The sequence below is a fragment of the Desarmillaria tabescens genome (genome assembly GCF_030435595.1).
Source record: "Desarmillaria tabescens strain CCBAS 213 chromosome Unknown EV420scaffold_48, whole genome shotgun sequence".
NCBI classification, from domain to species: Eukaryota; Fungi; Basidiomycota; class Agaricomycetes; order Agaricales; family Physalacriaceae; genus Desarmillaria; species Desarmillaria tabescens.
Window position 1 is genome coordinate 172,079 of NW_026848347.1, and position 22,489 is coordinate 194,567.

Here is a 22,489-nt window from a genome sequence, read left to right on the forward strand (position 1 = left end):
TCTTTCTCACTTCGCACACATTACATGTATTACGGGACATTACTGGCATCATTACATTACACGCTCTGGTGATTGGTATTATTGACAATAATAGAATGTACTCTGTATCTCGCGTAAAGTATAGAACTATCTAACAACGTTCAAATACCTTGTAAAGATTAGGCAGATCAGCGATTTGAACAACATCTCGCTCCAGCAACGATTTTGGGGCAATCAGATAGCGTCTCATTGCAGGAAAGAGAATGTGCTGGACCTGCCATCGTTCAGCTTTGTCTTGCGCCTCTTGTTCGTCCGTCTTTGGCGCTGCTGGATCAAAGCAAGGTGCTGGTCCAGGAACATAGAAATAGGCCAATTCACGAAGAAAAGATTCGAAACATTCTTTCTCAGACGTCCAGTTCACCTATATAATGTGGAAATCAATATGACCATCAAGCCTCAACGCAGGCGCTACATACTTGCGGACCCAGGCGCATAAGAAAGTAAGGGACTTTATCCAGATTGGGCGTGTAATCACGAAGCAAGAGTGGGAGACTTTCAATCAAGCCATCGGGTGATATGTCGAGGGAAAAATACTCCGCTAACATATCTCGTCGTGTCACGAGAATATCGACTATCCGCTACGTTTAAGGTGTCAGGTACCAATCAGATTCATAACATGCAGTTGAAAGTAAAGTACTAACATCAACAATCTGGGCTTTCGTTAATTTCGTATCCTCGGTTGTATCCTCAGCATCTACAGCGATCTGTATTAGCTTTCGCAGGGGAGGCGGCGGATCCAATTTTAATTTGGTCATATCGCCGAATTGACGCAGCGCCAGCTGGAAGAACAGTTCTTCTCTGTAATCATTACAATGAATACGCCGCGAAGTAAATAGCGCAAATGTCACATACGCAAGAGCCGCGTGGTTGACAAGATATAATTTAGTCGAATGTTGGACCAAAGAAAGACACCGGTTAAGATCGACAATACCAACAAATATGTGTTTCTCGAGAATCTCAGTGAGAACTTGGTTCAAAGTCAGCAATGCCACAGGCCAAAGATAAGGAGATACGAACGTCGATGTTTTCCCTTGACCACACTATGTCGTAGGTTCTGAACAGAAGTAAGAATGCATTCTGATTCTTTAATTTCCCGCGCCTTGGTCATTCCAGGTGATAACACGCTGGTAGCAGTACGAGAAGAAGAACCGTCTATTTGGCTAGGATTTATGATTGGGAACATTGAATCCAAAGTCCGGTCCTGTAGGGACGTGCGAACTTTATTGTGAGAGTATGTTTTCCTCCGAGATTCTGCCTCTGATACAACTGTCAGATTAAATGAAGAATGAGACGGGCTCCTTACGAGAGGATGATGGTTCATTCTCTTCCGCTTCGTCGGTCCCTGTGTCCACGTCGCGGTCTTTTCTTGTGCGGGTCTTGGAAACGGACTGATGAGTGTTGTCCGATACTCCGCCGGTTAGTAGGGTTTGATATTCAAAGACTCGTGAATGGTTCTTCGTGGTAAGCGCTTGCAGCAATTCATCGCAAATGCGTTCAACGATGGCTTCCTCGTTCAAGAAATGTACCTCTTTTTTTGTTGGATGTACGTTAACATCCACTGAGCGCGGATCAATAGTTAAACTGGTATGCGATTATACCAGGGCGTCGAGTGTAACTATTGATCAACGTACCTTAGATATATAAAAGGGAAAGAGCCCTTGGGTAAGATGCCGTTATAAACACCCTCAAGCGAGCGCTTCATACGAGATGATTCTACGAGTCGATCTTGAAGGAACATGAGCGAAGCATGCCCAAAGTAAAAAAGACGCACACCCACGATTGATAAAAAGCAAGAAGGTAGTTCTTTTCGCCTGATAGTTGGCATTTGTGAAGTGCGCTTCGGCGGACCAGGACTCTGCATCGGCACTGCCATCTGTGGATAAGACTTCGGAATGGAGCAGCTCTTTGGCAATGGAGTGGCCATAAAGCATCCGTATGGCTTGGGGCGTCGAAGAAGAAGAGGGAGTTGACAAGTCCGGCGCAGCGGAACCTGCCTATCTCGACACCGTCAGCGCACATAGAACAATTCCTTGATACGGTAAAGGATACCTTTTTGCAAACGAAAGACACATTAGGGTTGTGAATAACATACTTGGTTAACACGTCCAGGATCCGGGAATACTCCTCCGATGCACTTCGAAGGGCAGATAACCGTGTGGGTGTATTGTAAAAGAGATCCTCTATCTAAAGACAAGGTTAGTTCAATCTGAATGAGTGGGAAGTGCCTACGGTGATAGTAGTCCCATCATTTCCGGCACAAGGCTTAGGTTCGGAAGTTTGCCCTCGCTGCTTCTCTGTGAGTTTTCCGTCAGAATAAGAAGCTCTGTTTTAGAAAAGATTAGCAGTGACAAGGTATTAGATTTCGGTCTCCTTACTTCCATGCACATGTCTCTGTCTTTGTCTTGGTCACAACGGTTAAATGTGCGACATGAGAAATGGAAGCAAGGGCTTCTCCCCGAAAACCGTACGTGGAAATCTTGGACAAGTCGGAAAAGGTAGATAGCTTAGACGTTGTGAACCGCTCCGCCAGAATCGGTAGGTCTGCTTTCTTCGGAAAGTGAGAAACGGGATACCAACTTGCCGGATACAAAGACACGTACGCGAATGCCGCACCCATTATCTTGGATCTGTAGAAGCTTCATACCACCTTCTTTCACTGTGACTCGTACTGACGTCGACCCCGCATCGAGACAGTTCTCTACCAGCTCCTTCAGTGCAGATGCAGGCCTATGAATAACCTGAAGACAATAGTCCAATCAAATCGTGGGTGGTTCAGTTGAAAGGGCGAACCTCTCCTGCAGCAATTCGATTTATCAACGATTCTTGCAGACGTCGGATCGGCAGCGGCCCATGGGGTTCATCGTCTGCCTTCTCGAGCATTCTTCCAGTGTCGGTAGACAGAATGGCCCAGGGCGGTGATAATATCGGTCGTGGTACGGAATGAGTGGGCGTGGGAGGAACGGTGCGAATGCGATCACGTGGCTTACATCAACAGAATGCGAAGAGATGCAGACTAAAGCGGAGGGAAAACAGGTATATGGTAAATAAAAGTACTTAAAAATATTATTGTATCAAAAGATTAGACGGTTCAGATATCAGGGTGGGCGCAAATCGTGTGATACTACCAAGTAAGCACAAACTAAGTGGTTAGTACAACTAATTACACGGATTCTGTATATTATACCCTCTTCATCAGAACCTTTGTCTCGTTGACAGCCTAAAGCACTTTCCTAGTAATAGTGGAATTGAGCTGAGCTTGAGTTATTCTTGTGCATGTCGGTGAACTTATCCCGACAGATATCTGAATACAATGAACCAGCATCAAGTTCCATGTTTCCATGTTAAGGATACTTTCCTCAAAACTAGAAGTCCTTAACCGGAAGGGCCATAATATCAATCAACTCAAAGAGCGAGTAGATGACGAGATAAATACGAGCAAAGTTTGAACGTAGACACTCCACACCCCTAGTAGGATTCAACCTCCGCGGCCATTTTCAATGATAAATTATCGATGCCGAAGCTGTTCTGATACTTCTGGCAATGTAGATGACCTAGCAAGATCGGCTCGAGCAGGTACCTTTCCACGTACAAACAATCAGATGCTGTTACAGCGCTCCAGGCACTACAAGTTGCAGAAAGGAGTCTCCGGGAAAAGCGCAAGTATACATTAGGATCTTCATTTCGCATAGTACTTCCCCGCGACTGAGAACATGATTCACAGATTCCTGCGCTGCTACCAAAACGTCGAAAGTGAATTACGTCCCAAGGAACGAAAGACGCCGACACCCTAGACCAATAAGGATATTTCCCACAGAGCGGTGAAGACCCAGATGGGGAATGTCTGGTTTTCAGATGATCCAAGAAGATAAAACCGTTTGAATAGATGCCTAGCAGTTAGAAGAGCGTGTAACAATAGCTAATTGAAGGGCCGAAGGCTTCAAGGCCCAGGGTGAGAGACAAGGCCGGCAAAACAAGCGGCCGTCGCACTTATGCCCTGTTCGTCTATCTACTACTTTGATTCGCGTCAGCATCCACTGCTGGTGTGACTTGTACCGCAGAGACAGTTACTCACCCTCAAGGGTGATCACAAATTGCTTTGGCGAAAATGGTTCAGCCTGGAGTGTCGGAAAAGTTAAACGTAGCATACTAACGTAGCTAGTGACTGCCACGGTTTCAAATCTCGCATCCTCAAATCGTGGTTCCTAGTTTCACTGTCTCCTCGCCATTCCCACTAAACCTGTGGGATAAAATCCACAAGCTGAGACTCACTGTCACAGTAACAAAGAGAAATATGCACTTAGCCTAGACGGCTATGATGCATCCAAAAAGAGACACCGAGATATTGACCGTCTGGAATCAAATAAATCAGGTCAATAGAATAAAATTTGTCTGCAAGGACTCACACGTCTCCTCCAACTCCGTTCTGTGAAGCGAACCAGAAAGACTTTCCTGGAATAACTCAAAAGACGCTGACCGAGTTCACCATATCGACATCAGTCTGACTTGCCTGCTGAGATTTTTTCACACCAGGCTTGCGGGTGAGTGAATGGTTGATATCGGTAGTTCCAGGGCAGATATGGAGGGTATTGTTGGCGAATAGACCGTCAACAACAGCGTAGTCACCGACGCCCTCACCGCCGAATTCAAGCACGGTAGCCGACGTCTCAGTGCCAAGGATTCCATTCTAATGAGGGAGTGTGCCGGTATAACCGTATTCTTTCCGTAGCAGAGTCTCGTGGGAGTGGGTGACGAACCTCGGGCAAGATGTAGGAAGCTCGAACCCGCATGCTAGCGAGAAGGGCGTGCATAGCCGGGCATCTGGGTGAACCTGGGTGTAATTGTTGTCAGCTGGCGTGCATTCTATTCAACAGCTCGGAACGCTACAATGGGTGCGATGAGTCGTCCAGATCTGGGGTGTGGCTTTGTGAAGAAAGAACATCAACCTAGAAATGTATTAGAATCAAAAATAAACTAGGCGGTAGATATTGCTAGAACATCATAACGTGAACCACGACGCCTGGGATAGATACTCCTAGCTGAGCAGGCAGCCCAAACAAGCACAACTGAGTGTCAAAGTAGGGCACCTTCTCGTCGTTCGTTAACCTTGAGTATCAACGCGTCAAGAAAGGAGCGAAGATGGGCGACGCAGATGGTACGTGCTAGTCGACATGTTTTAACTGGAGAGGTGCAGCTCGATTGTCCTCGAAGCAAGGTTGAACCGGTCTCGCCAGTAAAGACCGTGACAGCTGTCCCACGAGGAGAACAAGTAAAAAGAGAAGGGCAGATGTTTGTATCCTGCCATGCCACTGCCCAAGAGATGCGAAATATACAGAGCGAAAAACATTTGTTGAAAATAATGACAGTAGATCGCAACTTGTCTATTGAGCGAACCGACCGGGCGAATGCTCCCGTCTTTTCCATGAAATCACTCGGCGCTGCGATTCCTTCCTTAGTGCCGAGGATGTCTGGTATGTATATGGTCCTTGACACCTCTCGAAGGGTCTCCCGTTGCTCGTCGTATAGAGGACATTCGCGTAGGATGTGCTCCCGCGTCTGGAATGTTTCGTCACGCGGGCAGTCAACGTCCTTGCTTGGTACAAATTGGGAGTAGTACTCATCTATGTATCCATGGTGAAGAACAAGGCCGAATACCTCTCTTCTCGCTGCGAGGTCTGAGATCTGAGAGGTGGCGTGTTAGTTTCAGTGACGGCGGGATTCTATTTGCTGTCGCGTATCGTCCATGTTTGGGGCTGGCCTCCCACGCTCGTCCTTGCCTTCGCTTCCCTTCTCGTGTTGGCTCTTGTTCTGCCTATGCCCTCCGTTGGTTTTTCTGCTCCTTTCTTTGCCAAGTAATCCGCTCTTTCATTTCCTGCAGTGTCCTTGTGGCCTGGGCACCACGAAATTTCGACTGTGCGTGCCGGGTCGCTGTCAAGAAATTGGCGTATGCGTCGATGGAAGACTATTGGGAATGCTTGTCCAGTTTTGGGTAGGGGATCGAATATGGCATCGATTGTTGTCTGCAAAGAGGTGTAGGTGTTTTACCTCATCTTCTTCTTTCGCGTGGTTCGTCGCTTTTATTGTTCCAATGGTAAGGGAGACCATCTCTCCATCAGACCTCTGCTTTCTCCCCTAGGCCCATGCTAAACTCAAATGCCCGTGTCCCGTCTGACCTTGAACCCTACTATTTCTGCTCCTACTTGTCTTTGTCCTCGTATTTCCCACTGTGAGCCGTCCATGTATATTAATACTAGGTGGTCCCGGGTTTGTATCCTCTTGATGTTTCTGTTGTGCTGGCATGCTGCCTCATCCTTTGACTGGCCGTTTGTCCCGTTTATGCCGAGTCTTTCCCCATGGTCGCGTTTGGTACACCTCCACGGTGCGGCGAGCTCACTGGCAGTGATGTCTGGAACCTTTTGTCGAATTCTGTCAATGATTTCTCCCATGATGCAATTGGGAAAAGTGAAATCCTCTCATCCTTCGGTGTCAATATTGCTTCTAGATCTCTTAGAAAGGTTCTCCTTGTTGGCCTGTCCTTGTTTCGTCGGCACCTAATTAGTATATCAGGTTGAATTGGTGGGTACACTCTCGCTGTTGTCCCCTCTCTCTAATTGTCGTCAGCTAGTCGTTGGATGATTGGGCTTGTTTCGCTTAATTTGCATATCCATACAGCAAACCGGTCTCGTTCGACACACGACATGTATGTGTCCCGCATGTGGTTCTGGCTGTAATCGCAAGGATACATATCCTGAGATCTCAACGTGAACCTCTCGATGGTGCCCTTGAGTTATTTTTGTAACAACTAAATGAGTCTTGCCTTGTCAAAATATGGCAGATCGGCGCAGCCTATGCGCTGATACTTAGCCGTCACCAGACACTACTAGCCACTCGTAGTGAGGTCGCCTCTCAGGCTGGCTTTATGTTTCTCTCAGCCCATGATGGTCTTCACACTCCCATGGCGTATGACTTGTGCTTGGTGGTTCTTTAAAATCATGAATACTAGTGGAAGGAGATGAGCCTAGTACATCACTCGGCTTTGCTCTCTCTGCATCGTCGTCTCTGTAAAAGATGGTCCGCGGGTGGTACTTGTATCCTGTTCTGCTAGCTGCTAAATCTTGGAGCTTTGCCGCACTTGGTCATGCTTCCCTTGAGCAACGTGCTTTTGCTGAGGGAAACTGGTCTTTACTCCAACAAGGGTAAGTGATCCCTCCATCCAATTAATGACCCTATGACTAATGCATCTCATAGAACCACTGGCGTTAGTGGGATGCAACTAGCAATCGTATCAGAAACCACCGCAATTATTTATGACAAAGTGTACGTCAATGCCATTCTTAACGGCGTCTAGCAGAAACTCAGAAGCAATACTCAAAGGGAACACAACCCTCTCACCGTTGACGGACATATCGCATGGGCCGCTGAAGTTGATCTCGATGCTCTCACTGTACGCCCCTTGAACCCTCTGAGTAATACTTGGTGTGCAACTGGTAGTTTCCTCGGAAACGGCACCATGGTCGGCACTGGTGGAAATCCCGTCGTCATTACCGGTCAGCACCTATGGACATATCACTAGTTTAACAAGATGTTCACGAAGCTCTACTTAGGCGCTAGCGGCTTGCAAGCCATCCGGATGTTCACGCCTTGCAATGATAAAACTTGTGATGTTTTCGAAGACCCCGATCACATTCACTTGACATCAAACAGGTGGTACGCAGCATCCGTGAGTTGTTTTCTACAGCGCTTCCTCGTTGCTAAGCGATCATGTATGATATCAACAGATACGTATTGAGGATGGTTCTATCATTATATACGGGTAAGACCCTGAGTTCATTCATTGTTAATAGCGTTGAATTTCACCGCCTTACAGGGGTTCTGTCGGCCCAGGGTGATTAATTTCGCATATATGCTTCACTTCATTTTTACTGGTCAACATAGATTCATCAACTCAAACTCCATCATCAATCCTACCTACGAGTTCTTCCCACCAAAGAACATCAACGGCAAGCCTTCTATCAACGAATTGACATCTCTTCGTTGACCTCGTTTCTCGTAGGGCACAATGGAGTTCAGATTTCTAGCCAATTCCTTCTTGATACTCTTAACAGCAACCACTTCCCCTTCATGACTTACCTTCCGGATGGCACTATTTTCGTTGCCGCGAATCAGAACGCGACGATCTTTAACTGGCAAGCCAACACTGAAACCGCTCTTCCAGGTATCCCCAACGGCGTTCGCATCTCGTAAGTGCATACCTTCATTCTTTCTGCCCTCATTCACATCTTTCACCAAAGTTCGCCGTTCTCGGCAGGCGCCACACTTCTTCCTCTTACTCCTGAAAACAATTATACCCCAGAAGTGATGATATGCGGGGGGTCGACAGTTTCTGATACCGTGTCGCCATTGACCATTTCTTCGCAGACCCCCACGTCGGCCCAGTGTTCCCGACTAGTCCTAAACGCAGCTGGTATAGCAGCTGGATGGCAGGTGGAGAGTATGCCACAAGCTAGGATTATGCCAGAAATGATTTTGTTGCCAGATGGGAGAATCGTCATTGTGAATGGGGCACAAACCGGTGTCGCAGGGTATTCGGATGTATGCATGAGCATCTTTAGAATCCCCCGCCTTGGCTAACAAAGAATTCACAGGTCGCCGATCTTGTTGGTCAAAGCAATGCCGATAACCCCGCGTTTACCCCAGTCGTCTATGATCCGTCTGCTCCAGCAGGTAGTCGGTTTTCATCCGCGGGAATTCCCGCCACGGATATCGCTAGGGTATATCACTCGACTGCGTCTTTGACACCCAATGGAACGATCATGCTTGGTAAAAATATTTGGGCCTCCAGTCTCTACATGATCTCATATGTGTATGCATTCTGCCAGCGGGTTCCAACCCAAACGTCGATATAACGACTGTTAAGTTTCCTACCGAATACAGGTATCTATGCCGTATCGACTTAATGTGTTCGATTGCTAATTATTCTTCTTGTGATAGGATGGAGTTCTATTCACCTCCTTACATGGCCGAACCTCGTCCAACCTATACTGGGCTGCCTGCTACAGTAAACTTCGGTGAAGAATTCACTCTCAACATTAATTTACCTTCATCCGCAACAAATGTCTCCGGTGCGCTTTCAGATTCTCATCCCTCTTCCTCTTCTCTAACCTTATATGGGCGCGAAGTGTCTTTGATGGACCTGGGTTTTGCTACACACGGGGTGCATATGGATCAACGTCTACTCAAGCTTGACTCCTCCCTCTCGGATGACGGTAAGGTTCTAACCGTCACGGGACCGCCTACAGCCAGACTATATCCACCCGGACCGGCTTACCTCTTCGTTGTCACGGACGAAGGAGTACCGAGTTTTGGACACAAGACTATTATCGGGACTGGAGACTCACCGCCGGTGGATGGGGATGCTGCGGCCAAGTGAGTCGTTAGAGTTTATTCAGATGCTACTGTTAACCACATTCTTGGCATTAATAGTATGTTGAAGGCCTCCATTGCGTCATTCGTAGCCCCTCCGCCGCTACCTACTGAAGGTGAAGGTAGCGATGTCGCCACTGCTGTAATTCCTGTATCAAGCTCTTGATTGCTCCAAAGATACCTGCCCGAATTGTGTGTATAGACGCGGAATCTATCTATGCATTAGCCAATGTGGCATCTATACTTCTCTTTGCCTATCGTCTCGGAAATGAAGCTAACTCTATTCATCTTTTCTATTCAATGTATCAGCTGCACTTCATGTCCGTCCTTTCTGCACATGACATCCATCTTTGACCGCATGATACAGCACACCACCCTTTGAACTGGAGAACGCCAGGTTAGTTTCTCGGTTCCGTTGGACCTGTGATCTTCCATCGTTTTTGGAATTCCAAAGTGACGTATGTTCTACAAATTCGGAGATAATGGAGTTTGCATTGAATTCAGCGGCGGATGCTTCAACAATTGAAATTACGAAAGATAACCGAAACCCTCGAGGCGCTGCAAGGCCGATCTTCATCACCGTGTCTCGAGACCACAAATACTGGCGGATACAGGGCGATTAGCTACTTGGCAGTCGCACATACCGATGGTAACGCTGATTGCATATTGCTGATTGGACATTAATCGATTTCCCGCTCTTAGCGCTCACCATATGCTCGAAGGGATTTAAGAATTGCCTTAACGTGATCCGGCGTCCATTGCAGCACGCAGAGCATCGCAGTTTATCCCAGATCTAGGCTGGAAGAGGCGAAACGAGGCTAGGAAACAGCAGCAAAGTCCCAAAAAGGATATCGACGTCATATCGGCGGCTGAAGACCGGCGTCATGGAGATCAGGCACGTGAGGCGCGGACAGGGGATATAAATTCCTCCTTGGCCTGTGAATTCAGTATTTTTTCTCTTACTCCACCTCTCATACGCCTCGAATATCTCAGTATCTTCCACAATGCCTGAAGGAACGATGAAAGCTCTTTGGTACAATGCGGTATGTCGTTTAAGATACGCTCGTGTGCCCAGCCTCTGACGAGCGCGTCGCTGGCAGCCCCAAGACTTTGAGATAAAGCAGGTTCCTATACCGAAAGTCGGCGACGACGATGTGTTGCTCAAAGGTGTGTCTCTTACTGCAGTTCAACGAGCATTAACTGACGACGTAAACAGTGAGCTGCTGTGGTATGTGCCAGCCAACCCTGAACCTTTGACGTCATTTAATAAAGGCTGTCACTTAAGGCGTGTGCGGAACGGATGCGCACATTCACGAGGGTACGTGTAGCGATGTTCACTGATATTACTTTTGGCTGAAAGTACCATAGGCGAGTTTATTTCCAAGTTCCCAGTACGTAGCTAGTTTCTCCGACAAGGCTCGCAACCTGAGACCTGCCCAGCTTATCCCAGGTCACGAAGCCATTGGCACTATCGTCGAGTTGGGCAAGAACGTCAAAGGTTTTGACCTTGGGGACCGTTGTGTAGCAGACGTTGGCATTACGGTGCGTCCTAATTGTGTCGATGGAAGCCGAACCTTATTTTGTCACGTTATAGTGCGAAAACTGTTTCTATTGCCGAAGAGGGCAATCGCTCATGTGTGAGAACTTCAACGCACGGGGTGTTACCCAGGATGGTGGCTTTGCGGAATACATTGTATAGTACGTGATGTCTTTGACCATGTTGAACCGTCTTCTTACAGTTTGTCTAGCAAACAACACAAGCTGTACAAGATTAAAAATCTCACGGACGAGGAGGCTACTCTTCTTGAACCTGCTGCATGCGCAATCCACGGCATCGACAAGCTGGCACCGCCTGTCGGCGTCGAGGTTCTCCTTCTAGGGGCTGGACCTACTGGCTTGATTCTCGCTCAGTTGCTGAAGCTCAACGGTGCCTCCCGAATTGTTGTCGCTGCCAACAAGGGTATCAAGATGAACATAGCTAAAAGCCTTGACGTTGCAGACGAGTACATTGAACTTGATCGGCAGCACCCTGAAGCACAGTGGAAGAAGCTAAAGGAGGACAACCCTTACGGCTTCGACGTCGTTGTAGAAGCAACCGGGGTAGAGAAACTCGCTAATGAAAGCATTAACTATGTCCGAAGGGGCGGTACGTTGATGCTGTATGGGGTTTACGAAAACAAAGCTCAGGTGCACTGGCCACCATCAAAAATCTTCGGCGATGAGATTAAGGTACTTACTGTTATTGAATCTCCTCGTAATTGTCTAATCTAAGCTGGTTCTTTAGATCATCGGGTCGTTTTCGCAGACATATTGTTTCCCCCGGGCTGTTGCGTACCTCGACAGCGGCAAAGTTAAAGTCAAGGGTATGGTTACAGATGTCTTTCAACTAGATGAATTCCAGGCCGCGTTAGACAAGATGAGCAGTAGAAAGGCGCTTAAAATTGCTATCAAACCGTAGGAAGAGAAGTGTAAGAAGAATTGAATTCATCATCATTCACTGTAGATTATTCACTGTACTAGTCGTATCATCTGATATATTTATGATCCTATAGCAGAGGGTCTGATTCATAAATAGCCTGCTTCTCGTGCGGATTGGAATTATGCAAACTGTCAAATTATTACAAGATGTGAAATATGTCAACACTAACGGGAAAGGTAAGTGTCAGCTCTAAAGCTCTAAAGCTTAAAGCTAAGCGGTAAGTACTGTAAGGATCTATATAAACCATTCAAACCCTGGTAGTATTGGCAATTATCCCTGGATACTCCTTCAATTGTCTCGAGCCTTGATCAGGGAATATTCTGCCTGCCCGAGATGTAAAACTTCGGAGCGCGACAATGTACTAGGGAGATGCTGTTTTGAAGAATTGAAAGGGAAAAGCGCATCGCTTCTCATACACATAGGTCGTTATGGACAAAATCACTCCGGCAGTCTCAACTGAAGTTGATTGGATCTCGTTCGGGTTCGGACGTCCGAACCGACACCTCCCCTTCCGGCCCGAATTCCGAGCGTCTCCCTGAAGTAACCCTGAAGTCCGCCACTTGTTGCCGCATCACACATGGACCGCGCTCAGGTTGAAGTATCCCGTCGCCTTCATAATATTCTGGTATACCCTACCATTCTCCATTGTCTCTCACACCGCCTTCTTTATTACAATCAGGTTGCCTGATGCAACCGGTATCTGTATACGCAGACAAAGGAGGGTAATGAAAACATGACCATCTGTGGAACAAAGACTTCACTTCATTGTCCTCGTCACGTTCTAGCAATGCTACTTGGGCCAATGCCACTAGGTTAGAGGTATATATCACCTCTCACTAGGCCACTATATTGTCGTACAAGCTCTATACTTTCAACAGCCCATTTCAGTTGCTAGGATGTTCGGTTGTTGCGCTCCTCTTCGTCTCTCTTCGCTCTCTGCTCCGTCTCTTGTTCTGCCGCTGCGGTGGCTTTCCCGCGTCCACAGTGCAAGGACGAAGAACCGGTTGTACCACACACGAACTACTTCAACTTTGGGGAAGAATTCTAGGAGTTTCTTCCGCAGGCTGTTCTGCTGCTCCGCTGAGCTACAAAACGCAGATACAGCATCTTCCACCATGAATTCAGACCAAGCGACTGTGATTTCCCACATAAACGAAGTCAACTCGCGGTATCCAAGCGGCGCTTCTTCTGAAGGCGCCTACTCTGGGGACGTTTCTTCCATGCCGGTGGTCAAGGAAGAAACCATCATGCCACAGCCTGCACAAGAGGTGATTCCGCTGACCTGCTTCCATCCATCATGTTCTGACACCCTGCCCCAGCGATATACAGGACCAAAACGAATTACGAATGACTTCGGTACTATGCTGAGTACCATCACAGTGCCACTACCTCGGATTGTGGTCACTCCTGATACGCCCACTCGAGCGGGGTCTCCCGCGGACGACACGACGCGCTTCTCGTTGCCGCTAGAAGCGTATATCGTACCGCTTTCTCCTCCGCCAAGGCGTAGACGCCGCCGGTTTGAATCAACGTCAAGTTCTCAAACAACGACCGACATTGAAACCATGTCAGGCGGAGAAAGTTCAAGTTAAACTTGGGAACTACAGCCACTGCAGTGGGAAACGTAAGTGCGATCTATTCGTGGAGAGATTGCCGTCCAACGCTGAGCGTCTCTTCTGACAGTTAAAATTAAGAGGACGCATTCTGTAAAACTATCTATCCCATCAGATATGCAAAACTTCTTACCATTCGCTATACTTATTTTCTAATTCATTACACCGGTCGGCGTCCGGTGTTCCATTATTTTACCTAGTATAACGTATCTATGTATAATGTACATACATCTCTTCCTGTGATGACCAAGTCCTGGCACCTACGTACTCCCGGAGAATAAATGAGGTGCAGAGAGGTCTGGAATATCGTTCAATGGCATGGTTTGTCGGAAATATGAATGCTCCAGGCATTCTAGAGCCGTAAGTCGTTCTTCAGCGTCGTACCGAAGCAGCTGCCCTATACATTGAATCAACGTCGGTGGTACCCTTCTTGAGAAGTACGTATGAAGATCTTTGGGGCGGACCTAAAAATCGAGGACGTCAATAGAACCTATTACTATATTTAACTTCTTCCTAGGACCAACCTGCGGAAACCTAAATCCTCGCGAGCGACAAAGTTCCACACCATCAGGCCACGGCCCGCCACCAATAGGGTCACCAAAAGAATCACGTCCATAGTCATTCATTGGGTCCCCCATGATCGAAATGACCTTGTCAATCTGGTCCAGCTGGGTCATACCAGGAAACATGGGCTTAAGCAACAACAGCTCTGCCATAATCACTCCCAATGACCACATATCAAGGGACGTAGAGTAGTCTGCGCCCATCAGCAGTACTTCAGGCGCCCTATACCAACGCACACCAACATATTCCGTATACACCTGCCTAGAATCCACGGCACGCGACAAGCCAAAGTCGCCGATTTTGACTATCGCGACAATATCCACCTCCGTCTCGCGGCCGCTGGTGGCGGCGACGACGGGGCGGTAGGAGAATAACCCGGTAGTGCTCACGAGGATGTTTTCCGGCATAAGGTCGCGGTGGAAATAATTTAGGGAATGCATGTGGCCGATACCAGATACCATCTGGAAGAAGATGGAGGCCACGAGTCCTCCTGCAAACGGACGGCCTTTTCGAGCCTTGATGAGGTGCTGCAGGTTACCCTCCATAGGCTCCAGCACCAGATACAGAGTTTTCGTATCTGTGCTGAGGAAAAAATCGTACAGCGAGATGATGTTGGGATGTACGGGCATCTCGCGGTGGATCTGATAAAACAATGGCCGGGGGAACTGTCAATATTCATATATGCCGAGAGAGATTAGACCTAACCTGGAGTTCCCGTAGGAGTTGACATTCGTCCCAGCCGCCTGGGAATACCCTGCGGAGCTGTTTGACAGCCACGAGACGCTTTGATGCCCACTCCCGCCGTGCCCCCTTGCCTGTTTGCATGACAGGCAGAGTCGTATTTGGGGGCAAGGTCTCGGGGGATTTCCAGTCACATAGCGCAACTCGCCCACTGTGTCCTGTACCGAGCACTTTGAGGATAGTGAACGAGCGATATAACCCTAAGGATTTGTCAGCGACGCTAGTCGGAAAAATATTATATGAAGTGGAAACCAACTGCTCTGCGAATTTCCGAGCGCACGGAGGCCATTAGAATAAGATACGGCTGGAACGCCTTGGATTCGATGCTCAGAGCCAATGGAGAACATATGTGTGTGAAAACAGTCGGGCGACGTTTAGGCAAGTTCTTGCGTTGGTGGGTTTCAAGTGGGTCTTCTAGCGGACGCCTGAAGCAGTACCTTCCGAATCCACTTTAAGCTTCCTAAAGATGCATCACAAATGACTGCCAGTTACATCAACTCACCGCCCTATCAAATTGTGTCCCGTATTTACGTCCACCGGTTATTGCAACATGGCCCGAAAAGATCTGGCTTCTTTCGGAAATTGAATTGTAAAACTCAGGATGCAATGCACTGCCGTCAGCAGTGCGTCGGGCTACATACGAGAATATAGGCCCCCTCAAGGACCCAGGTGGCTGGGCGTTCTGAACTTTATTCACACAAACGCCTCGTGGCTGAAGTCTAGACGAACGTGAATAAATTATCTGGCTTCTATGGGACTGATGCTCTTCCGGCCGGCGTACATTCCGCCTCCCAGTCCACGGGGGCGAGTTCTTTGATACGATCAAAGAAGGCGGTCACCGTACAAAACTCTGGTGATCCAGGAAGGTGTTTTCCCTCATCTGCGCAGATCGGGAGGTGCATGTTCTTGTTCTGATATCGCATTCGGATATCTAGTCATCATGGTCGTGAATAACAAGGTGAGAAAGGAATAGAGGAGACGGCCAACTTACAGTGTTCATCAGCAGGTTTAGTATGAAACGGGGCCATTACCGTCTGAAGCATCGACCGTGACTCAGCATCTCTACTCTTTCTGAACAGTTCGAAGGTGATCGACGCTGTGAAGGCAGGCCATCTGCCGATCAGGTGTGAAGTTGAGATACAGTGTCGCATGATCATCAAACGGGACTTTACTTGTCGTCAAACACGTCTAGAGTTGAGCATAGCCCAGCCAATGCTGTGTCATGTGTGCTATGAACAAGGATCTTGAGCGGATCTTTATCTCCTTGCTCAATTTTGGTCCGCATCTTTCTTGAAATATCGTCCAGTAAGCGTCCCATGCCAAGACGGCGAACTTCTTCTGTTTTGTCTAGATAGATGTTGGTCATATCCTGGCGGCAGAAATACGCAAGTAAATGGAAAGGAAATCTCACACCCTATGATACTCGGGGTCAGAACAACTTCGTCAAGTGAAAACATCTATGATACCTGAAAACCACTCATTCACTACGGCTCGCTCCTGTCATAGAACGTTACGTTGACTCATCGGTGCAAGTAGACGGAGAAAATGAACCTACAATCAAGTCCATGACAGGTTTTTCCTCAAACTCTGGGGGTACTTTAACATTGTGGGCTATAGAAGCCCGAATCTAAAACCCAATCAGCTGCGATCATCGAGGAAAATGAATCATGATTGAACTGTGTCCAAAATTCCAGAAGCTCGCGGTTTCCCGTCGACACGTACAGGGTTCCCACCCAGGTATTTTGATAGTTTCTTATCAAGGGGCTCGAGTGTATGGTTATACGCGGAGGCCGCGGCTAGAGGCGGAATTTAATTATGAAACCCAACAGTCAAAGATGACGCTACCTTGTGCAAACCCTACTAATAGAATCTCCAACCGTTTACACGCATATGTATTTCCGAGCATATTCTCATCTTTCCCATTCCTGCAGAAGATATCAATGTCTGTGAAAGATAGATATATCATCAACGATCAACTGACCGGATAATCAGAGGAGGCGTCAGAGTTGGATGGCACTTCTCCGTGGGGTAGAGTCCATGTATGATCTGTTGCAACGATTCAATCGTTCTGGGCATGTTGGTGCTTCTGGAATAAAGCTCAAACAATTAGTACTTAGCGACAGAAGGCGGTGCCAGTACCGGAAATATGTAAGTCCCTCCGTTTGGAGGTAGTTAGGTAGGAAGCCTAGTCTATACCGGACATCAGCTAAGAAGTCCTCACGAAACACGGGCCAGAAATTGATGCACTTGTCAATATAGATTTGTCTCAGCGCGGCACCGTAATTGTATGTTGACTGTGGATTTCATCAGAGTCACGGAGAAAAGAAACCAAGCGCCGACTCCATACCTTGCGACCGATATCTGTCAGTTCACCAAGCAGACTGGATATTAGAAGAAGTTTATAAATAACAATGTAAAAATACACAGGGAAGGAGGAGAAGGAATAACGGTTTGTGTGATATATCAGCCAGGAAAACACTCACCATTCTCCCTCGACACTCGATCCATCGGGACGTTCAACCAGTTTCCGGGTGCTTAGGGTCTGCTCTTCCAACGATCCAGTCACTACAGGAGCCTGGTATCGACGCGCCTTTGTGCAGTGCATCCAATGTTGGGGTATACTTGCTGGTGGATCAGCCAGCCGTACTCCTACTGGACTTCGCTCGCCTGTAGATGCTATGAACAACAGGTATCCTATCAACGACAAGTCAATCACGCACCGTGCCTCACATATATGTGAACCTGCTCCAATTTCAATCCTTCAGGCGTGACAGGATAACGTTCCACATCCAAGGGAGCCTGAATTGGTCGATATAGATTCGCCGCCGAGGTATGGTCGACTGGCACTGGATTCACCATGGTGAACGAGTCGAAAGATGTTGAATAGGTCGAGTTTCCGAGTACAGTTATTGAAGAAAGAAAAAAGGGAATTAGAAAGAGACCAAGTCTAAGTTTCATGAAGCAGTCGCGTTGAGTACGTGGTAACGAAATTATGATGAGTTCATGACTGAAAAAAGAAGGGGCCCGGCCACGTGGCAATTCTTTTCTTTTTTGCGATAACCAATACCGTGCTCGAACATCTGCCTTTACTTATGACTGCTCAAGGTAAGGAAAATTGAATCAAAACGAATTTATTAAGTGAATTTCTACTATCTTCTTACGCCCGACAGGGTCAGGTTAACGTTTATGAGAACTTTGGGATATCGGCACGAGCCCATTCATAAACGAGACTGCCAGCACTTCAGTACTTACGGATTGGCCCAGGTAAAGCATCCAAAACACCTGGGCGTGTATGCCAGGAAGAAGAGGGATAACCGAGGCATCGACGACATGAACGTTGCTTGTTCTATACTGAATGATAGTCTATCAGGACAGGATATACCATCACATACAACAATGAAAGTCGTAGGGTCAACAATACCACCATCTTCCTGAGCGATTGTGAACTGGGTAAGTAGCTGGCCCCATAAGGCATCGGCCTAGTTACTCGCTGCAGCAGTTCCGACGAAATGAGACTTAGTAAGGAGAGTCGTCAGATTACTTGCAACCTGAAAGACATCGAGAGAGTTGCGCACCGAAACTGCTGTCAGTTGTGCCCCTCTACAAATCACGGTTTGGTTCACGAGTATAACATTCTATCTATTCGAAAACTGAACTTAAAGAATATAACTATAGTTGTAAAAGTCCCGAATGCAGAAAGAGGATACAGAGTCCGATGCCAGAGACACTACTGCCGGTCAGCCAGGGAATCTCAAGTATCCTTAGCTCGTCGCAAGAGCACGAGTCGTCGCCAAGAGATGACCGCTCATAGTCAAGAAGACGCAAATTGCCATCCCGCCCTTTTGCTACATTCCTTGGCGCGAGATCACGGTGATGGAGCCCAAGCGAATGAAGAGTCTTCACATGTTTCCAGAGGAGTTGGCTGTCCATTGCGGGTTAAAATTGTGTATACAGGCAAGCATAAAGACACCTACAGCTCCTGCACACTAAAATCTGCTTCTTTCCACGAGACATCTAAACGCTTTCCCGGCGTCACTCAAGATTATAGCGCCCCAGGACTTATCGGGCATTGTGAATAGGCCATAATACAAAGGTGCAAGGTCATCCAGGTGGTGAGAGCTGATAAGTTGATACGCGAGCACTTCTTTCTTCATAGCGCCAAAGTTTCTCCTTGAAAATATCTTGACGATGACGGGAACGGTCGCCTGTCCATTTGAAAGGCATCCTCGTCAAACTTGTGCCACGGGGCCATACGAGAGGAGCTCAGAGACTTCTACATCGGCAGTCCGAGGGGGGAAAGGAGATGATGGAAGATGGTCTTCCGTACTACATGAGAACGCGTTTGAAGGTGAAAAAGGGGGTGTAGGCACAAGCAGCCGTGGGAGCCGAGTCATTCCAGGGTATTCAATCCTGAAAGAGATCTGAAGTCCGCATTAGAAGATTGAAGATACGAATCAGAAGGGAAGGGACCGTTGAAGCCCGGATCGTTCCCACCGAGGCCGCATTTGCAGCTTCATCGCTGGCCTTCGATACCTCCTTTTTGCCCTGAAGAGGGTCTGTCATTAATCGTGTCAAAGCTTGTGGTGCATCTGTTGAACACTGATCACATTCCGAACTGCAGGGCGGATACCCTGACGAACGGATTCGTTGGGAAGATGGAGAAAAGTTAGGATTGCTACCAGAGGAATGCCTTTTTCGCAGTACCGATCGGCAGTAATGAATGGGTATTCGGCTGAAGTGGGGGGATTGTCATCTCGAAAGAGGTGATAGTGAGGAGATACCAATAGAGCATTATGATCTGGCTGGAGTAACACTAAAGGAACAACTGAACGCTAGGATATGGAGGATTAGAAAAAATATACCCTTTTCGACAATGACAGCGGATATCCCGCTGAAAAAATTTCCAAAGCGTGATGGTGGCGTGGATGATGCGAGGTGAAGCCACATCTAAAGAACAAGTTTGTTCTGTGCAAGTCGATACACAAAGGCTTTCAGTACCTTAATGGCCATGGCTCTCCCATCAGCTTGCTCAACATTGGGCATATAATCATGTTCCAGCTGGAGACCGGCTGCGTGACGAAACAAGACTCGAGGCCGCTTCCCTTCTATTGCCGTAGTCTGTGTATGCGCACCCGTTCGACTATTCCTAGTCACCCAGGTACTGTCCCCCTGCTGCGAGAATATCAGGGATGGTGCCGCTAGGGTCACATACGAATGTTCAGCATTGGTGCTGGTCAAGGTTTCGACAGCCATGTCAACCAGATTCAGCAGCTGGGCGTGGAACAGCATGACGACGGATTCGTCAACCAGGTTAAGTCCAGGTAAACGGCCCTGAAGCCTATGAAGTGACCGATCAAGATGGACAGGAAGCAGGTCTTCTAGGCAGCCTCTACGTTCTAAGAAAGAGAGAAAAGAACTGAGGATGCGTTCGACGATAGCTGAGTCAGGATCGGATTGACGGATGAATTCTTCAGTGGGGGGACAGTTGATAGCAGAATACGATTGGGTAGTATCCAATGCCGTGCGTTCTTGCACAGCGATGTGATGTTCAAACCGAATTCCGAGAAATTCTCGCCATGTGTGCCGCGGTATTACAGAGGTCATGGTGGTTGGAAGTGAATTCGTTGCAAGCCCCTTTCCCTTTCGAATTCACTTTGGCTCTGTTTGTTGTAGTACAACACGAAGATGTCAACATTTTTGTCCAATTGTCGCGCCGACCAAGACACTTACTCATCGTGCTTAGAAAATCCGGGACACCCGCCGAGCAACGGGACGATTTTATGTCACCGGATGGAGTCGGAAAACATATAATGGAGAGTATATGAATGGGCAGACCTCGACACGCGTCCAGTCTGTATTGACACATCATTTCGACGCCGGTCTTGGTCCAGTCGTGAAAAGTCGTGAAAAATACGGGCAAGTGGAACGCGCCCAGATCTCATCACGTGGTTGTGGAAAATCATATTTTCCATTTATTGTGGCCCGACTTTTGGTTACCTCTCGCCGTTCGTCATGTCGAAAAGGATTCGAATCTACTCTCCGGAGGACCTCAAAAATCATACGACAGCCTCCAGCTGCTGGGTCTCTTACAAAGGCAAGGTCTACGACATCTCTGGATTCCTGGCAGATCATCCCGGAGGCGAGGATATCCTTCTTCGTCATGCCGGACAGCTAGTGGAGGATGTAATGGCCGACAAAAATGAGCATGTACACTCGGAGGCCGCGTACGATATGCTAGACGAGTTTCTAGTTGGAAAATTAGGCAACGAGGAACACACCTGCAGCGAAGGTACGTGAACCAACCGTTGCGTGCAGAACGGATGGTCTCAAATTGTTTGTCTCCTATAGATTGGGCTGTCACCGACGACTTTCACCCGGAAACCACTGACTCTACGCAGGATTTCGAAAAGAACGAGTTTTTGGATCTGCGTCGGCCTTTGCTTGCTCAAGTGTGGTATGCTAACTTCAGGTATGACTTCAACTGTATTGGTTCTGTTATTTGACTCAAGGGAACCATAGTAAGAGTTTTTATCTGAAACAGATCCACCAACCGCGCCATCTGTCTTATTCTGCCCGCTTATTCGGTCCATCCTATCTGGAGGTAATGACACCTTGAATTTTGGCCAATTTAGTGCTCATGATACTCCTAGGTGTTTACGAAAACCGTATGGTATGTGGTGCCTATCTTCTGGCTGCCGATTGCAACATACCTCGGTCTGCGGTCGATTCTGCAATTCACTACGCCACTACCTTCAGTCTTTGTTAACCCATACCTTCCGTTGAATATGCTTTCCCAAATTCCTACGGCGTCGTATGGTAAATTCGCGGCGTGTTTCTTTACTGGAAACTTTATTTGGACCATCCTGGAATACGTGATGCATCGTTTCTTATTCCATCTCGATGATCATCTTCCTGACAAGGGTGTGTTCCTTACCATGCACTTCCTTTTGCATGGTGTCCATCACTATCTCCCTATGGATCGGTGTGTAGCCGTATTATCTTCGACCTCCTCTGACTAACCCTCCTATAGCTTGAGGCTTGTCATGCCGCCTATCTTATTTACTGCCCTGCAATTCCCTTTCACCCAATTGGCATATAAACTCTTTCCAACGCCGATAGCGAACGGAATAATTGCCGGGGCTTTTGCGTTTTGTACGTCTCAATTTTCTCGACCCTATTTCTTTTTTAATGTCACTTGTTTAGACGTGGTTTATGACTGTATGCATTATGCGTAAGTAACGACCCTGCCTTCTGAAGATCTCAATATTCACCCGGTCTGATAGGCTTCATCATACAAACCTTCCAGCATACTTGAAAGAGCTGAAGCGATACCATCTTGGGCACCATTACAAAAATTACGAGTTGGCGTTTGGTGTAACAAGTACGTGTTTTCTCTCTCTGAAACCGAGACGTACTGACAACATGTTTCAGGCAAATTCTGGGACTATGTTTTCGGCACGGTCCTGCCACTCTGAGGCATTCCTTTAGACAAAATGATATATACCACTAAGCTTTTTTAAAGATCTTGTTTATACCCTGTCACGCTGTCGAACAATTCTCAGGCTACTGTAGGAACTCTGTAAACATATTTGTGTTCACTGATAATGACATTAAGGTTTATCATGATACATAA

The 22,489-nt window shown here is 47.5% G+C and overlaps 7 protein-coding genes across 7 annotated transcripts; 3 read left to right on the top strand and 4 right to left on the bottom strand.

Annotated features, from left to right (window-relative positions):
- Positions 1-107: 107 nt before the first annotated feature.
- On the bottom strand, positions 108-2,919 carry EV420DRAFT_1716695 (histidine kinase-like ATPase; the record flags this gene model as incomplete). The annotated part of the gene is made up of 13 exons (XM_060479701.1): positions 108-400; positions 456-617; positions 681-837; positions 892-1,006; positions 1,057-1,296; positions 1,343-1,620; positions 1,671-1,764; positions 1,817-2,033; positions 2,089-2,223; positions 2,269-2,362; positions 2,415-2,587; positions 2,640-2,777; positions 2,830-2,919. The coding sequence occupies 13 exons, from the start codon at positions 2,917-2,919 to the stop codon at positions 131-133; spliced, it is 2,163 nt and encodes a 720-aa protein (XP_060325656.1). The 3' UTR covers positions 108-130.
- A 4,185-nt stretch (positions 2,920-7,104) lies between these two features.
- On the top strand, positions 7,105-9,625 carry EV420DRAFT_1276802 (glyoxal oxidase N-terminus-domain-containing protein; the record flags this gene model as incomplete). Its single annotated transcript, XM_060467979.1, has 14 exons — positions 7,105-7,232; positions 7,285-7,353; positions 7,411-7,573; positions 7,619-7,756; positions 7,815-7,849; positions 7,904-7,921; positions 7,972-8,069; positions 8,090-8,276; positions 8,328-8,628; positions 8,682-8,856; positions 8,916-8,970; positions 9,028-9,158; positions 9,216-9,462; positions 9,520-9,625. The coding sequence occupies 14 exons, from the start codon at positions 7,105-7,107 to the stop codon at positions 9,623-9,625; spliced, it is 1,851 nt and encodes a 616-aa protein (XP_060325657.1).
- An 838-nt stretch (positions 9,626-10,463) lies between these two features.
- On the top strand, positions 10,464-11,917 carry EV420DRAFT_1314081 (chaperonin 10-like protein; the record flags this gene model as incomplete). Its single annotated transcript, XM_060468623.1, has 9 exons — positions 10,464-10,502; positions 10,560-10,626; positions 10,676-10,687; positions 10,745-10,777; positions 10,828-10,850; positions 10,900-11,001; positions 11,054-11,157; positions 11,208-11,688; positions 11,744-11,917. The coding sequence occupies 9 exons, from the start codon at positions 10,464-10,466 to the stop codon at positions 11,915-11,917; spliced, it is 1,035 nt and encodes a 344-aa protein (XP_060325658.1).
- A 1,894-nt stretch (positions 11,918-13,811) lies between these two features.
- On the bottom strand, positions 13,812-15,075 carry EV420DRAFT_1276832 (protein kinase; the record flags this gene model as incomplete). The annotated part of the gene is made up of 3 exons (XM_060467982.1): positions 13,812-14,015; positions 14,076-14,756; positions 14,821-15,075. Coding segments are annotated over 3 exons (1,140 nt in total), but the record flags the coding sequence as incomplete, so codon positions are not given.
- A 530-nt stretch (positions 15,076-15,605) lies between these two features.
- Positions 15,606-17,715, bottom strand: EV420DRAFT_1276852 (histidine phosphatase superfamily; the record flags this gene model as incomplete). The annotated part of the gene is made up of 13 exons (XM_060467983.1): positions 15,606-15,787; positions 15,848-15,969; positions 16,029-16,203; positions 16,323-16,353; positions 16,412-16,483; positions 16,534-16,652; positions 16,702-16,781; positions 16,838-16,942; positions 16,996-17,046; positions 17,104-17,150; positions 17,204-17,237; positions 17,340-17,523; positions 17,577-17,715. 13 exons carry the CDS (start codon positions 17,713-17,715, stop codon positions 15,606-15,608), a joined length of 1,341 nt encoding a protein of 446 aa, XP_060325660.1.
- Positions 17,716-19,542: 1,827 nt separating this feature from the next.
- On the bottom strand, positions 19,543-20,625 carry EV420DRAFT_912428 (uncharacterized protein). The gene is made up of 2 exons (XM_060483965.1): positions 20,587-20,625; positions 19,543-20,516 (listed from the first exon to the last, which is right to left on the bottom strand). The coding sequence occupies exon 2, from the start codon at positions 20,458-20,460 to the stop codon at positions 19,804-19,806; it is 657 nt and encodes a 218-aa protein (XP_060325661.1). The 5' UTR covers positions 20,461-20,516; positions 20,587-20,625; the 3' UTR covers positions 19,543-19,803.
- A 243-nt stretch (positions 20,626-20,868) lies between these two features.
- Positions 20,869-22,331, top strand: EV420DRAFT_1276784 (oxidoreductase; the record flags this gene model as incomplete). The annotated part of the gene is made up of 8 exons (XM_060467978.1): positions 20,869-21,145; positions 21,205-21,325; positions 21,376-21,457; positions 21,507-21,838; positions 21,887-22,008; positions 22,060-22,087; positions 22,140-22,237; positions 22,288-22,331. 8 exons carry the CDS (start codon positions 20,869-20,871, stop codon positions 22,329-22,331), a joined length of 1,104 nt encoding a protein of 367 aa, XP_060325662.1.
- Between the last annotated feature and the right edge of the window lie 158 nt (positions 22,332-22,489).

Excerpts from the sequence above, each read along its gene's own strand:
- EV420DRAFT_912428 (XM_060483965.1), bottom strand. The coding sequence starts at position 20,460 with ATGACCTCTGTAATACCGCGGCACACATGGCGAGAATTTCTCGGAATT.